Genomic DNA, 15,917 nt, shown 5'->3' with positions numbered 1-15,917 from the left:
CCCCCCATCTTCCTCCCTCATCCAGGATGAATTCCACCCCTTCATCGAGGCCCTTCTGCCCCATGTCCGCGCCTTCGCCTACACCTGGTTCAACCTGCAGGCCCGCAAGCGTAAATACTTCAAAAAGCACGAGAAGCGCATGTCCAAGGAGGAAGAGCGTGCAGTGAAGGATGAACTGCTGGGAGAGAAGCCAGAGATCAAGCAGAAGTGGGCTTCACGCCTGCTGGCCAAGCTCCGCAAGGACATCCGGCCAGAGTTCCGTGAGGACTTTGTGCTCACCATCACGGGCAAAAAGCCCCCCTGCTGCGTGCTGTCCAACCCCGACCAGAAGGGCAAAATACGTCGCATCGACTGCCTGCGCCAGGCTGACAAGGTGTGGCGGCTGGACCTGGTGATGGTCATCCTGTTTAAGGGCAGCCCCCTGGAGAGCACGGACGGAGAACGACTGGTCAAGTCACCACAGTGCACCAACCCTGGCCTGTGCGTCCAGCCACACCACATCGGAGTGTCCGTCAAGGAGCTGGACCTCTACCTGGCCTACTTCGTCCACACGCCAGGTATGTGAGAAACTGGACATCAGACACTAATTGAGAGGGATGCCAGCACATAAACACTCGCCATATGTGATCATGTTGGTGTGCTTTTAGGTGCGCACTAACATTTTAACAACTTGAAACACAACAGAAACACAAGTGCATACCTTAATTTGCAATATAGTAAAATATAGAAAATGACAAAAAACATAAAAAGAATAACGTAAAAGTAAAAATATTCAGAGACACAATAAAAACATTTTTACTAGTACGGAGGGAAAGTTAAAGTAATAACTAAGCAGTTATGTAAATTTAAAAGGTAAGAAAAAAAGAAATAAAGTAAAGATTTATCTCTCAGATTAACAAAGTGAAAGTCCCTGCTTGCTTTTGTTCCCACAGAAAACAGCGGGTACTTTTGTTTTTTGTTCTTTTAATATTTTTCTTTTCTTCATCTGTTTCTTGGGGTTTGTTTACATGACAACGTAGTATCAACAGTAATAAAAAAGAATTTGTTAGTGTGTGTCAGGGGCATACGTCCAGCGTGCTCTGGCAAGTAAACATTCATTATTCTGAGCGAGGCATTTGCGGCTTCATATGAGCATGTATTTTGTGTGTGTGTGTTTTTGTTTTTTTTCCTAGGAAAGAATTTGCATGCTTGTGTGTATCTGTGTGTGTTTGAGTGACTGTTTTTTATGAGATGAAATTTCTGTGTTTTTTGCGCAATGAATTTTGCACAAAGAAGAGTCACTGTTTATAGTATTGTACACAGTCTGTCGAGGTATATCTGCCATGGTAAGGCCATTGTAGCCAGAAATCATCATTTGGCCGCAGCCCAGGTTGTGTGTGGTTGTGTATTTATGTGTGTGTGTGTGTGTGTGTGTGTGAGAGAGAGAGAGAGAAAGCGAACAGAGCCGTGAGCCTCCTGCTCTCAGGCCGCAGGCTGCTGCCGCCTTCACCGTCTGCCTGAACGTTAGCACCACGTTGGACCTGGCTGCCAAACTCACGCTCACACACAAAACGCCAATGCTCAAAGACAGCCAGTACTATTGCAGCCACCTTCACACCCATACACACACATACAAACACAGCTAAATAAAGATACACACACACTCTTTAAAAAAAAAAGGAGAAAAAAAGAAAAGAAAAACAACTCTGTCATCTCTGCAGCGCACTTTCACACGTAAAGGCAAACACGGTTTTAGTCACGATTGCGTACACACACCCACACAGCACACACGTTCGGCCAAGGACTATCACAGATACAGTTTAATACAGCCAAACATTGTTGTATCGCAGCCACCATCATGGATACACACACTCACACCCGGCCAAACATCACTGTAGCCTCCAGTGCGCATACTCCACACACACACACAGCCAAAACACTGGCTGTGTTGTAGTTTTTCCCCCCACATTGCAAAAAAAAAAAAAAAACCCACAGTCAGAGAAGCCACACACATGCAGACACACACACACATAATGTATCTCACAGCCAAATCCTCCAAATACACACTGCTTAACCATTTGCTGGCTACATATACAAACACACACTCATGACCTAATATTATGTCAGCTGGAATTTTCTGGAAATTTCAAACAGTGACTCAACCCACACATATATATATACAGCATATCCCAATCACTGTCCAAATACACACACACACACACACGTCTGCTGAGGCACAACTCTTACACTGGGCACTAACATTACTCTAGCCAAATGCTATCATAGGTGATCCTTAGGCTCTCTCTCTCTCTGACACACACACACAAAATATCAGTCCAGGCCAAATAACTCACAGCCTGAGCCAAACCCTGGCAGCAGCTCCAGCTTCACTTTGTTGGTCTCTCTGTGGCGGTAATAAACCATAGGTTGCGGCCATATTAGAGCATACTGAGAGAATATCAACAGTGTTTGGGGTTTTTTTTGTTTTTTTTTTAGATGTAGTTGATTGTATTTTTTAAATTTATAATCAAATTTAATCCCAAAAAAATGGCTCTTATAATGATTTATTGGTATACTGCTGCATTTCGGGTCAGTTCTGTTTTACGCAAATGAAAATGTCTCCCCTTGTAAATTATGCAAAATTAGTTTAATCATAAAATTAAAACTAAATCGAATGACACGCATATTCTAAGAGGTTCTTTTTAATCTTCTTTTTAATATTTTAAATTCACTGAGAAAGCAAAATGGTATGCTGGACAAAGGAATAAAGTAACACACCAATGAACAGCAGAAAATATTTTATTCATGGTGTAATTCTGTGTATATATTAGTTTAAGTAATTAAAGCTGCTTGGGTTTAAAACCTAGTGAGTAAAGATTGCTACAGATGTTCTGATGTGTCCGTACACACAAATGTGCTGTAATTGAATTGCACTAAATTTCCTTTACCTGTACTGATGATGTCAGCTGTCCAGTTTTCAGGTTCTTGGCATGTATTCATCACCGCAGCACTTTGGTTTACAACAATGCAGTAAAACACATGACTACTTGGAGGCCATGCCCAGTGCGCTGCCCATTCATAATGTCGGCTTACTGGATACTTTGTCTTATCTTATCTGACTAATACAATATATAATAATACAATAGTGTGCCTCAGCACTTTTATCTTATTCCAAAGAACCGATTTTCACTTTAAGTCCTTGTTGGAGAGCTGCTTTGGGGTCTACACAAAGAGCAAACTTTCTGTAAGGTCAGCACACTTGTCTTTCCTTTGCTTTTAACTCACATATAGGAAATGGGCATCAAGGCCTTCCGTTTCTCTGTTGCACTCATCTGTTACAGTGATGTGTGGTTGTGTGGTTTTTTTTTTTCCACTCACTTGCACAGTGAATGACAAGATGTGCTCATTGTTTGTTTTTGTTTGGTTTGTATTTTGTCGGTCTTTAGCATCTCTGTCTTCCTCGCTCCTCTTTGATCCCGTGCACACTTTTGTTTTGTCTCCTTAAACATCGCCTTCATTGTTGCTCTCACAGAGGTAAAGCCTCCGCTGATCTCTTTTGTTTATATTGTAGGAGACTCGGAGAGAGAGTGAGGGAGAGAGAGCACGTTGGAAAGCAGAAGAGGCTACAATAGTGATTGTTCTGTTTGGCAGCACCCGGGCCCCGTTGGTGTGGGAAGAAGAGAAAGACGTCTTGTGTTTTGTTTATGACAGAGTGGCAAAAGCTGCCACGGGGAATCTCTGGGCTTGCCGTCAGGCTTTCTCAGACTGTTCTGCAGCCAGCCAGCCTTTGAGATCCTCTCTGTTACAGAGCATAACACACCGCAGCCGTAACAGAACAAACCACGATGCCACAATACAAAACCTTCTCCGCCTGTTTTCAGGCACCTCAGATAAAGAGTAAAAAAAAAAGCAGACAGAGCAACATGTCTTTGAAACTGAATGACTTTGTAACTGAAATGCTGGCAGAGAATAGATGAGCGGGAAAGAGGGGCTGTGGTGCAGTGCAGTGAGTAGTGTATTTTTAGTGTTTATTAAGAGTGAGTGACTGGTATATTATAATGGAGATAGTGATCTCTTGGCCCGGAAGTGCCAAGGGTCTGCCAGAGCACCGAACACTGGCAGTGTCCAGTTGATAACCCATGAATGGAGCGCTTTGGGTAGGCTTACACGTACTTCACCATACTAGCCTAGATGTAGTTCTCACTTCTGTTACTCTGACTACTGCATAGGTGGCTGCAGTTGTACACCATCTGAGGAGAAGTTATTGCTCCTCCTCACAGTATTCAGTGGACTATTTGATTTATAATCTTTGGGCTGTTTTAGATTAAACTCAGCACATTTCTGATTTATTCGAGGTTGGAAAAATAGAAGATTAAAAAAAACATTTGTCAGGTCCAAAGTTAGCTCTATGCACTTAGTCATAGCTTGGAAAGCATTCTTCCAGCGTTTTATTTTTTTTCCCCTTTTTCTTTTGTACGCTGTAAGTGTGATCATGAAAAGATGTTTCAAATGTGTTTCCAATCAAAAGTGCAGTACAGGAAATTTGCAGTCACTCTGAGGGAGGTGTGAAATGTGCTCGCCGTGCCATTTCTGCCATGACCGCTCCACACTCCACGCTCCGTAGTGCCAGATCCCGCCTCTCTCTCACTATAGCAGTAGTCAAGCCTTGGACATTGCTGTGAGAAAGCCCAGAGAAGCCTTAGTGTTGTGGCCAGCCCCCCAGCCAATTCGCTGACCACAGCTAGGATTCACAAATAAAACCCTACTTACATTCATCACTACGCAAAACTCTTGAGTTTATGGGGATGAAAAAGGTAATTAAATGTGTGAGGAAAAAGGTGAAAAAATGTAGTAACAGGAAAGGGAGAGAAAAAGAAAGGAATCCTGACACTCAGGGATCACGTGAATTGTTTGCGACATCTTAAAAATTGAAGGAATACTCTGATGGATTCCACAGGTCTTCTTTTCCCCATAGCTCGTTGTTTTTTCCCTGTGAAAATAATCTGTTGTTAATTACTTCCTGGATCTCTTCTCAGACTCCCATGACATCACAAGGTTTGAGTGGACTATCCTTGTGTGCAAGCACAGCTTAGGATGGCCGTCAGCAGTGAAGTTTTGATTAAATGAAATCTTGACACTCGGGAGGGGGGGTCGGTTAGGTCTGAGGCTTTTGTGTTGTGTGTGTGGTGGGAACAGGGCCCACGTCGGCTAAGAAAAGCTCTCCACATGCAGAGCAGCTTTGGCATCAGCAAATGTTTACTGATGACTCTCGTTTAGTCGGGTCTTTTGCACATCTCTGCCTTTCTGTCTGGCCTCAGGGACGCGTTGAGGTGGCTATGTATCAAATCTAAAGGGTTAAGACGCAGGGAGAGCCCCGTCACATTAGAGAGGCCGAGTGAGAGGGAGTCTTCTCACACTATTCTTGGCTTCAGAAAAAAGTCTGTGTATTTGGATAGCTATTGCTATCCGTCTAGCCAAAGCCCTGTTGTGTACTCATTCGTTCCAAAACACGCGCACACATACACAGACGCGAGGCTAACATTGGGGTGTCACAGACGCACATAGATTGATCCAAAACCGCAGGGTCTGCATTTATCTCATGAGACCATGATGACACAAGCTGACTCGAGGGAAAATTTGAAAAAACAAAAAAAACACGAGAAAGGCGAGTCAAAGACAATGTTGTTATGTTTGGTCTCCCATTAAATTGACCAGTGACAACTGGCATGCTCCTTGATACGGTGCCTTTTGTCCTAGAAAAGCTCTCCGCTTTTTTTGGTTTTACGTAACGATCATAAGCCTCCATTTCTTTGGCTGTGCCTGCCTCGGGAGAGAGTAAAACCCATGAACAATTCTGGTCTACCCGCATCTGTTTCCTTTTGTGTGAAGAGTTTCAGTGTCGGAGATATGCGGTAAATAGATTATTCCAGTGAAATTGGGAGGCCATTACTATGGTGGAGGAGACAAATAAGACAGTTTGTGCTATTTGGCTCTTTTACTGGTTTTTCTCAGATGCCCTGTGTCTTTTTGAATGAACCCAGCTGTCAGATTTTTTTCTGCTCCCCATGAGAAGAAGCACTGCAGCGTAAACGCAAAGCAGGTAGAGAAGCAGAAAAGCAAAAGGAAATTTTCAGCGTTGTGTTCTGTGGTTTTCATGATTAGGGGAAAAACGTCTTTCTGTCCCAAATTAAACAATTTACATTTCTTTGGATACTAATTGTGCGTATCTTTTTTTTCTTTATAGTGTTTTAATTTATTGCGGTGCTCACTTTAAATTTACAACTACACAATTTTAGTTTTCCACAAATTAAATTAACCTTTAATTTAAATTTTGGCCCAGTGGTGATGTGTTCAAAATAATATCTTGAAATACATTATGCAAATTAAAGTAAATGTGTCTTTATTATTTTCACTAATTTAATAATGTAACACAATGTTGCTATTTTTCTGGCTAAATTACTCTTTGGACTGGCATGTAATACAAGCTTAGCAGTTTTTTGTTTATTTGAAAGAAAGACTAGTGTTTTCACACGCTGCCGAGCCTAGTCTAATACCTACTGTTGAGATTTAATTGCACATTAAAACACAGTAACGTTTGTTAAATAAAAATGGGTGTAGGCTAAGCCACGCCACGCAGTGATAAAAAACTGCATTCTTTACTTGAGCTGAGTGGGCTTTTTAACATTTTTTATTAGGAGAAAAACTAAAGTGCAAAAAAAGGAGGGGGGGGGGGGGGCAAGAAAAAGAGATGAAAAGAAAGAGGTTATTGAGAAAAAAGAGAGTCAGAAGCAGCGAGGGGGAGGTATTGTCTGTATTAATACTGTGTCTTCCCAGTGCCGGGTCTCTTTTCAGGCTTTTGTAGCGGCGCCAACCATGAAATGTGTCTGTCCCCAAAAACCATATACCCACTCAGGAGGGTTTCCCGACCTCAGAGAGACAGAGAGGAGGAGGAAGAGGAGGAGAAGGAGCAGGAGAAAGAGCGCTATGGCCAATGCTCAATCTCAGACAGGCCAGCCAGAAAGGAGGGAGAGCCAGGGAACACGGCTTATTCACCGGGCTGCACTCACAGCGAGGCCCTGGCAAAGGCTGCTGAGTCTGGCTAATGGCAGTATTCAGTGCCACACAGCAATAGGCATGCTATAATAAGTACCTCAGTACTGTATTTTAAATCCAAGGCACTATTACTTATGTTTCTGTTGTTTTTATTAAATTTTTCCCCGCATAGTTATTTTTCTTAAGAGAAGCGGTTTTGCTGAGTTTGTTTTGTTGAATTAAAAGTTGGGTCAGTACCGATTTAGAAAAAAGAAATAAAAATATCCTCTATTTCATTTTATTTTGCACATGTGGGTTGAAGAATAATGAAATTATTATGTGGGCGAATTTAACACGGCAAAGGAGTCTAATGTTGAAAGTGAGAGGAGTTGTGTCGGCGGTCGCTTTTGGCACGATGCTATCTCCCTGCATGGAAGACGCCAAATTTTCATGATAGTCTCTGCCAACCTCCTCCCTCTGATCCTCTCTTTCTTCTCTTTTCTTTCCTTCGCTTGTTCCGCTTTTCTTTTATTCCTCTTTAAGGTTCAAATGAATGCCCTCCCCTAGCCTCATTAGCACCCTGGACTTCTATTTGCAGCTACAAAAAAATGTATAATAACTTGTAAGCACAAACATTTTAGCACTCAATAGGACCATTATCCTCAGTTTTCATGAAAGCAGGCCATCACACATGTCGAGGCTTTGAACCTTGATTTTTTTTTTAAATTTTATGTAGTGGCCAAATATGTTCTGTCACCAGTCATTTTTTTGATATTTCAAATTACAGAAAAGCCTTCAACACTCTTTCTGGTTAGTATTTAATGCCTTAGTTTATTTTTACATTTGTTTATTTGTCAGTACAACTATTTTTGTGTATGCAGTCAGGCTGGATTGGAGTTTAGTTTCCCTTCTGGATAAATGTAGTCCTTTCACTTTATGATATTTACATAACACGTTATTTAATTTGGTTGCTTATTATTTTCTGGTTAAAACATCATCACACTGAGATGGTCCGTCTTTTCCGAAAAAGCCACTCTTGCATGTTTGGAGAAAAAAAAACTTCATGAAGGCTTAATTTGATGTTTGTTACACCGTGAGAAGGAGAGCAGTTTAGAGAAGACAGAAAGTGGGGTGGAGAGGGGTGGGGGGGTGAATGAGTGAGCTAGCCGAGAAGCACAGCAGAATGCAGAGAATCAAATTTGGCATGCGTCTGTGTAAGCGAGTAAGCTTCAAATCAGTTTGGACACAGATCTAGGACACTAGACGTAGAGAAGAAAGCGGGATGAAACGGGATAGGGAACAACATGGGATTGGGAGCAGGCATAGTGTGTACATTTTGTATTTATGTTGAGCATATAGGGGGTGTAGTTAAGGGGAGGATGAGATGGAGGGGGCTGGTGGATGAGGATGCGGTTTGGTGGGTAAAGGGGGTTGACGCGCGGGGTGTTTGGTAGAGTGTCCCTCAATGACGACTTGAAAAACAGGCCGGTAAATAAATGGAGTGGCGGTAAACAAGGCTCGGCGCTTCATCAAAAGACCCCATTCATCTGTGAACAGGAGAGTCTCTCTTTTCTCTGAGGAGACAGAGAAAGGAACCCACTGACGCTGACGAGAGGACGGCGCTTGTTTAGATAACAGGATGAGTTTAGAGTGAAATGGCATTAGTGTGTGTGTGTGTGTGTATGTGTGTGTGTTCATGTTTGAGTTTGAGCGTGCTTGGAGGGGGGTACAGAGCAGGTGGAAAGTGGACAGAGTCTCAGCAAGTGGAGTAAGGTGGGGGCAGAGATAGTGTTTTGTTTTGTTTGTTTGTTCTTTATCACTAGCATGGATTCGGGAAAGGATGGTGTTTCCAGGGGTTAGAATTAAGGACTAGGCCAAAGACGGTGTGTGTTTGTGTGTCTAGTACAAAGCAGTGTAGTGGGTGGTGGTGGGGGGTTCTTTTGGCAAGGTTTATGTGTGTAAGCACAGGCGTGCATATGTGTGAGAGTGCATATGTGCATATGTCTCTGTCTGCTCATTATACATGGTTATTTTTTCCAGACCGAGCGCTATGCTCTACTTTGCATGATTTACAGTACTATGAGCCAAGCAGGCGTCTTTTTTTAGATTCAGAGTTTGGAAGGAGCAGAGTTTTGGGGTCTCAGGGACACCGTGGTGAACTGGCCACAGCAAGGTGTTATGCTTCACTCTCTGTTTCAGCTGTTTATAATTCAGCTCGTCGGCCCATCGGCCAAGGGAGCCAGGTGTAAACCAACTGCTAAAAAGTCCTATGGCGCATTTCTGTTGTGAAAACTTTCTCGTTAAGAGGAGATGAATTTATGAACACGAAGATCAGGGTTAAGTCACCTCCAACCACTTAGTGAATTGTAATTGAAAGAGCGGAGCGGGGAAGCCAAGTGAGGGGCGTCTTTTAAAAGCTTTTATTTGGTTTATGTTTAATTGTGTTACACTTGAGTGTGACTGTTAACAACTCTGACTCTTTTTAACTTGCCTGTAATCGTTAAGAGCACATCTTGTTTATAGTCGCGGCCTTGTGGAGTAAGACGTGAGAAGTGCATCTGTCACTTTGCAACTTGAGTGATCTGACAGCTGAGCTTTATACTTTTCATTTACAACCTCGGAGCAGCGGAAGACATGCAGTACTTTCATCTTGTCATTGACGATGTTAAGAGACTCTTAAAAACCCTTTGTGTAGGTAGCAGCAGCATCCACCACACAGTATCGCAGTTTCTCTGTTGCCGTCTGTCTTATTTTTAGGGGATGAATGATTTTATTTAAATGTCCTTCCATTAATATGTTTTTGTACACTGACTGGTGGGGGGTTTTTTTTGTTTGTTTTTTTGTTTTTTTTAGTCAGAAATCCCCCCTTCTCTGTCCCCTTTCTTGCCACCCCAAAGTCCCCCTCCCCAGTCCGCCGCCTGTTCCCCTCACGTTTATTGGACCCAAATTCGGCTGCCACCATGGCAACCCGGACTCCCAGGGAACCTTGCCTGGGTGCAATCCAAGGTGCCTTCAGGGTGGCACTGGCTGGCGTTGTCTGCGTCAGTGGGCTGTCACCACGGCAGGTTGCTACGACAAGGCCAGCCCGGTTGTGGCCTGCCTCAGTGGGAGTGCTAGCTCGCTAACCTCCTTTAACTAACTACTAGCTAACATGACCTGCCATATCCGGTGACAGTAGCTGCCGCTTCAACTGCTGCAGGCCTCGGCAACTGCAACATGGGGGAAGCAGGGGAAGCGTTTCACCAGTACGCATATTGATGTGGCATGGCTGGGTGCCCATTGCTGCCTCCCACATGAAAGAAAACAGGGAGAGAGACGAGAGAGGGAGAGGGAGAAAGACGGCATAGAGATGCGTTTTCAGTGTGTAATATATGAGTATATACATTTATTTAAACAATGCTCTTCTCTCGGGGTGTGTAAACATTCAGCTGCACATATTTGGCTCCGCATGTGTTGCCAAAGCACGTGTATGATCTATAAATGCATGATTATGATCTGTGTACATCATCATGCATCTGTTGAGGCAATATGGTTTTATGACTGATGCCGACAACCATCAGTGGCCCAATTCGAACGACAAATGAAATTAAAACATGATGGTATATTGTTTAGTTCTTCTTTTTTTCTTTTCAGATTGCATTTTTTTTCTCCTCCACAAAGTGTGTGACTGTATGCTTCTGTGTAAGTGCATGGCTTTGTCTGTACAGTCATCTGTTTTATCCTGTTTAATTGCAAACAAAACAAATAGGTGACACACAGACTGTTCGTACTTAATGGGATGATAATGTTAGTGCGATCCAGATTGTATGCTAAATAGAAAAGGACACTTGTGAATGGTTGTATTTATTTGTGCTTTTTCCAGACAGTGGAAATCCTGCGACACTTTGGGCACATTTTCTCTTTGCATGGATTGGCACCTGGTGCATCCACCCACCTTTTTTCCTTCAAACACACACATACACACAGGCCAAGCGCAAAATGCTGAAACCTAGTCAGTGGGTAGTCTGGTACAGTAGGGATTCGTGTGGTGCTTATTCTTACCTCAGCTTTATCCAGCGAGGCATTCCTGCTGTGGCACTGTAAACAATGCAAGGCCTGCTGACTTAGAGCATCGTAAGTGGTAACACTTTTCAGGACTATAGAAAGCCCTGTATAGTTTCTATATATAACCACTTCAGAGTGCTTGTGATGCTCTTTTTTTGTGGTGCACCTATAGAGTTTGGACTACAGTTAAAGGCGGGTAGCACATTTCAGTGGTTCACCCAATTAAAGCTACATCCAGAACATGTTCAGAAGCTAAAAGTAGCTGCAGAAAAGTGACTAATCTCTTAAAATTATGACTAGAAAAAGCAGTTTAGGCAGCACTCCATTTGGAGACTTTGTAGCCACTCTGAGTGCTCTCCATGCACTACATTCCTGCTCTTAACTGCACAGAGTAGTTAAGGGTAGGGCAACACATTGACTCTTCAGGGAAGGAATGGATATCTCATCACCCTGCTTTCTTAAACTGTGAGTCAGTATCCATAAGTTGCCTTGGGCCAATCACTGTTAACAGTTGGGCTCCACTTGATGAAAATACCAGTTTACAATTTACCTGGTCCGGGGTTCAGACTTGAAGTACTTTACTAGAGGGACTTATGGACAGTTTGAGTACAACTTGGTATTAAATCTCTTTGACTGGGTCTTTTATATTTTACACCACTCTTTTATCGTGATTTTCCTCTCTTTTGAGAACAAAGTCAGTGTTTCTTCCTTACTCCTAAGTGAGTTCAGACGGGGCAGAGAGACGGTGCATTCGTCACGCGAGGTGTGTAAGGAGATATGATGTGTGATGCATGACGGTGCAGCGTGCACGCTCAGAGCTGCCAGCTGGTGTAAAGGGGCCAGAGGTAGAAATTTGAACAGAGAAAGAAAAGTTTGACAGTGAATCATTTAACACTGTATAAACTGCAGATAAATTATTATTAAATTGCTCCTTCCTTTTCTGATTCTCTCATTTTCTGTAGTCTCTTTCTCTCTTTCTCTTCCCTGACCTTAAATTGAGGGTTAGATTGAGGATAGTGACGGGCTAATGAGCCCCCTTTTCCTGCAATTACACCCCTCTCTCCTATTCCCTCTGTCTCTCGCTGTTTCCATCTCAAGTTCTCTGTTTTAGCATTGTCTGTTCATTTTTTTTCCTTTCAGGCAAATTATTCAGTTTCCTTAATCTCTTCTGTCTCATGTTTCTCCTTTCCCCAGTTTCTTTTTTTTCCTGTCACCTTCTTAGAAAGTAGTGGTAAATCAAGATGGCACTCCATCTTTTAAGGCGACATGATGGTCAATTAAAGAAATCTGGTCCTAATTTGTAGTTGATTGCTATCTGAGATTTTGGATGGAAACTCAGCTTGTTAATAAAGAAAAAATGCAGAACCCTGCTTCCTTCTCTTTGCTCCCTCCTTTGTTTTCATTTGATTAGACTTTTTATTTTGGCTAACTCTTCACGTTGGCTTCATGTAGTGTTTTTTCTTCATTGCTATCTGAATTACACTTACTCAGAATCAAGAGTACATTTTTAGTGTATGTAGTGAAGTTTGGAAAGTATATTTTACCTTACCATACTATACATGTGGGGCTCTTGGTTATTGGCATATTGGCAACAAATCTTGGTATACGGGCTCATTTTTTCTTTCCACACTCTTTCGCTTAGTGGGTCTAATTTGCCTCTTAAACACAGAGAAACTTTTGTATATGTGTATTAACATGTTTAACTGGAGGTGTACATGGAAAAAAGGACATGATTTCTTTTCCTTTCATGGTGCCTGGTTGCTGTTTGTGTTTAGCTTGATTGCTAACCCGCTGTGTCTTCCTCCCCACTGTGCGCTGGCCATGAACTGGAGCAGTTTTCAGGGGCTTCGTGGCCCTTCCTGCTTTTTAGTTCTATAACATAATTTCTCTATACAGAGTAAAAACCACCACTCTTTACTAGTCTAACATCCTTGAAACAATCAAAGCCTCGGAGGCTATGGATGTGAGTTTAAAACAGTTCATACATTTCTGTTAAGCATGTATATGTTGATGTTAATGCAAGATCACGGTTATTTTTTAATTTATTTAATAGTTAAAGTATTTGACAGCACGTCACCGTCAAGGCTTGCCTTTAGCTGTATTGTCACCCTGCGTTTGAATAACAGCAGTGTGGCTTAGTAAGTTAGATTAAAGCTCTGGTGCTCGGCAAGCACCCAACCTGTTAAAATGGCCTTGAACAAGACACTGAATACCCAGCAGCTCCAGAGGTGTTACTCTGTAACCAATCCCAATCTTTGACCCCTCTGAGCACTGCAACAGGAGTAAAGAATTTTTACAGGAGTTCAGTGGAGTATCACATTATTAGTAAGACCTAGCATAGAGCCATGATCTTTGGTTCGTGAATACCTTGCACAGGTGATAATGGGAAGCTACCTCCTGGCCTAGCAGCAGTTGCTTCACATCGTTTCTCCGTGCCTTGTGCCAAGTAAAAGTCACTTTGAATGCTAAATCCTTGCATAGTGTGCAGTGCTAACAAGTCCCAATCTAGGCTGATCCCTATTAATACAATGGGTCATGATCAGACTAAAAACTGTAGCATTCAGCTGCCCTCCATGTGGCCTGTTGTTATGGCAGGGTCAGTTCAATGACAGCCCAGGAGATATTAGCACGAGGAGAAAAATATACAAGTTACTGAGTTCTGACTGTATGTAACACATATGTGGCTGTTTTTGATTAAAAGTTGTTGTTGTAATTGTGGGGCTTAAAATGCCAGGTGGCGGATGTGTCCCACTAATCCCCTATCTAATTTCGAGGTCCAGGGGTGAAGCTCTTAATCCGAAACACACACATACACACGTTCATGGTCTTGCAAATACACAGACACACATGCACCTACTCACAGTCACTCTGACACATACACAGTCACCCACAAACACACATATGGACATGCACGTGTCCCTGGTCCTCTCTGTTAACTGCGTTCATGCAAAGTTTTAAAATTTCCAGAAACCCCCCGACTTACTTAGTAATACTTTAATATATGCGCACACCTGCAGACAGTCATAAAACATTGTTAACTTCATAAATTTATGCGTTTGTGCTTGTCCTTCATACCTCTACAGATACATACATAAGTGTATAATATATTAATGGAAGTTTGTTGGCCTTTCTATTTTGCTTCCTCTTAGCCTTTCACTGACGTGATTACTTTTTATGACTTAAGGAGTTTACAAAGGTTGTTGCCACACATCAGGCCATATTAAGGTACACTTGAGATTGAAGAAAGTGTCAGAGATACTGGGAGATAAGGTAGTTGGCTGCCTGCTCCACCCTTTTACCTCAGTTCACCCCTGCTCCTCTCCACTCTGCTGTATGTAGGTCAGCCACACAGCGCACACGCCACACTCAGTGGATAGCTACAGTGTAACGTGGGGAATGTCTGCAATGATTAGCCTTTCACAGCTTCTGTTGGATTTTAACTTGCTCTAAAGTTTAAACAATAAAAACGTGGTGCTTCACTGAACTTTTATTTATCTTTGATTTTTGTGTCAGTTTAACTTCATAATAGCTTTCTTCAGGATTAGTGTTTATCTGTTAGTCTTTTACCATGTGACGTTAAATTTGCAGCCTTAATATAAGTTTGAGTTTTAACTACTATGTAGTGGAGGTGACTTTGTGCACTTTGTGCCTCTATAGCACTTTGTGCCTCTACAGCCTGTTGATAGTGGTATTTCTTTACTGTAAACGGCTCAGCATACTTCCATTTCTTCTTTGTCTTTGTCTCATCCTGTTACCTTATGGTGGCAGGTGTGGCGGCCATGTGTTTTAAGTATGTCTAGTAGTTTACAGCCCAAGCTAAGAGGGGGAGGAAGGAGGGAGGCATGCAGGGAGGGAGGAGGAACCGCCTTGCCCCGGGCGTAGGGTCATCTCAGGTGAAATGTCTCTGGGCACGTGGGCATGTCTAAAAGAAAAGAGGGAGGAGCCAGAGGAGGAGTTTGTTGAGACATGCGATATGCACAAAAAAAAAGTTTGCGATAGGAAGGGAGATCAGAAGAACAGCCAGAGTCTCATAAAATGATAGCACAGAGTTTTTTATTAAGTTTAATTTTTGGGTCTAGAATGTATATGAAGAGTCTAGATGCAGAATTTATGGCTTGGAAATGAGGGAAGGGAAAAAAGGCAAGGATATGGAGGGAGTAACTCCTGTCCAGACTGCTGTACTGTGAATGCAGAGGGAGTTCCTAATAAAGGAAAAATATGCATCCGAGTGATACATTAAGTGACCAGGACAGTGTTGTGACTTTTTCATGATAGCAACAAGATGTGTGTTCAGACTAGGAGTACTGAGAAAGGTGCCTCGTCAGGGGACCTCTGTCAGACGGAGGGTAACGTTGTGGAGAACGTTTTTGAGAATCAAGGAGGGAAAATAAAATGAGGGTTTTGGGGGGGGTTGGGGTGACGCATGATTTCCCAAGCTCAGATATGAAAAGAGGGCGGAGTGATAGAGAGAGAGAGGGCGGAAAGGACAAAAACTGAGAGAATTGGGGAGGTGGCAAGAGGAAGAGAGAGGCTGCAAAGAGAGGGGGAATGTGAGAGAGAGAGCAAGCTTCTCTGCAGGGCGGGTTTCCTGAGGTCACAGTACTGAATATCACAGAGGAATGTGGAATGCTGAATCGCTGCCAAGGCAAACACACCGGCCGCACCACCGCTGCCCCCAATGGCTGTCAAGGGTCGTTTTATATACGCACAAAGGGAGGCAAACACAAAGTCATATATGTGCATGAGCATATATGGAGTACAATCACACAGAATGCCTTGCTCACACACGCCTGCACTTGTAGAAAGATTCGTGCTGTCAGCACCTGCAGAAGACGTCACCTCTAGCAGCCGACAGCGGGGCT

At 42.8% G+C, this 15,917-nt stretch overlaps 1 protein-coding gene across 13 annotated transcripts in view; it reads left to right on the top strand.

Annotated features, from left to right (window-relative positions):
- nfixa (nuclear factor I/Xa) overlaps nt 1-15,917 on the top strand; it is a 118,787-nt gene that overhangs the window by 43,379 nt on the left and 59,491 nt on the right. For all 13 annotated transcript variants that reach the window (XM_013272973.2, XM_005469919.4, XM_005469920.4 and 10 more), the window contains one exon: nt 26-557. In XM_013272973.2, the coding sequence (XP_013128427.1) occupies nt 26-557 (532 nt within the window). The remainder of the gene's footprint in view (nt 1-25; nt 558-15,917) is intronic.

The sequence above is a fragment of the Oreochromis niloticus genome, linkage group LG6, assembly GCF_001858045.2.
Source record: "Oreochromis niloticus isolate F11D_XX linkage group LG6, O_niloticus_UMD_NMBU, whole genome shotgun sequence".
In the NCBI taxonomy this organism is placed as follows: Eukaryota; Metazoa; Chordata; class Actinopteri; order Cichliformes; family Cichlidae; genus Oreochromis; species Oreochromis niloticus.
This window is presented reverse-complemented; position numbering and strand designations above follow the sequence as displayed.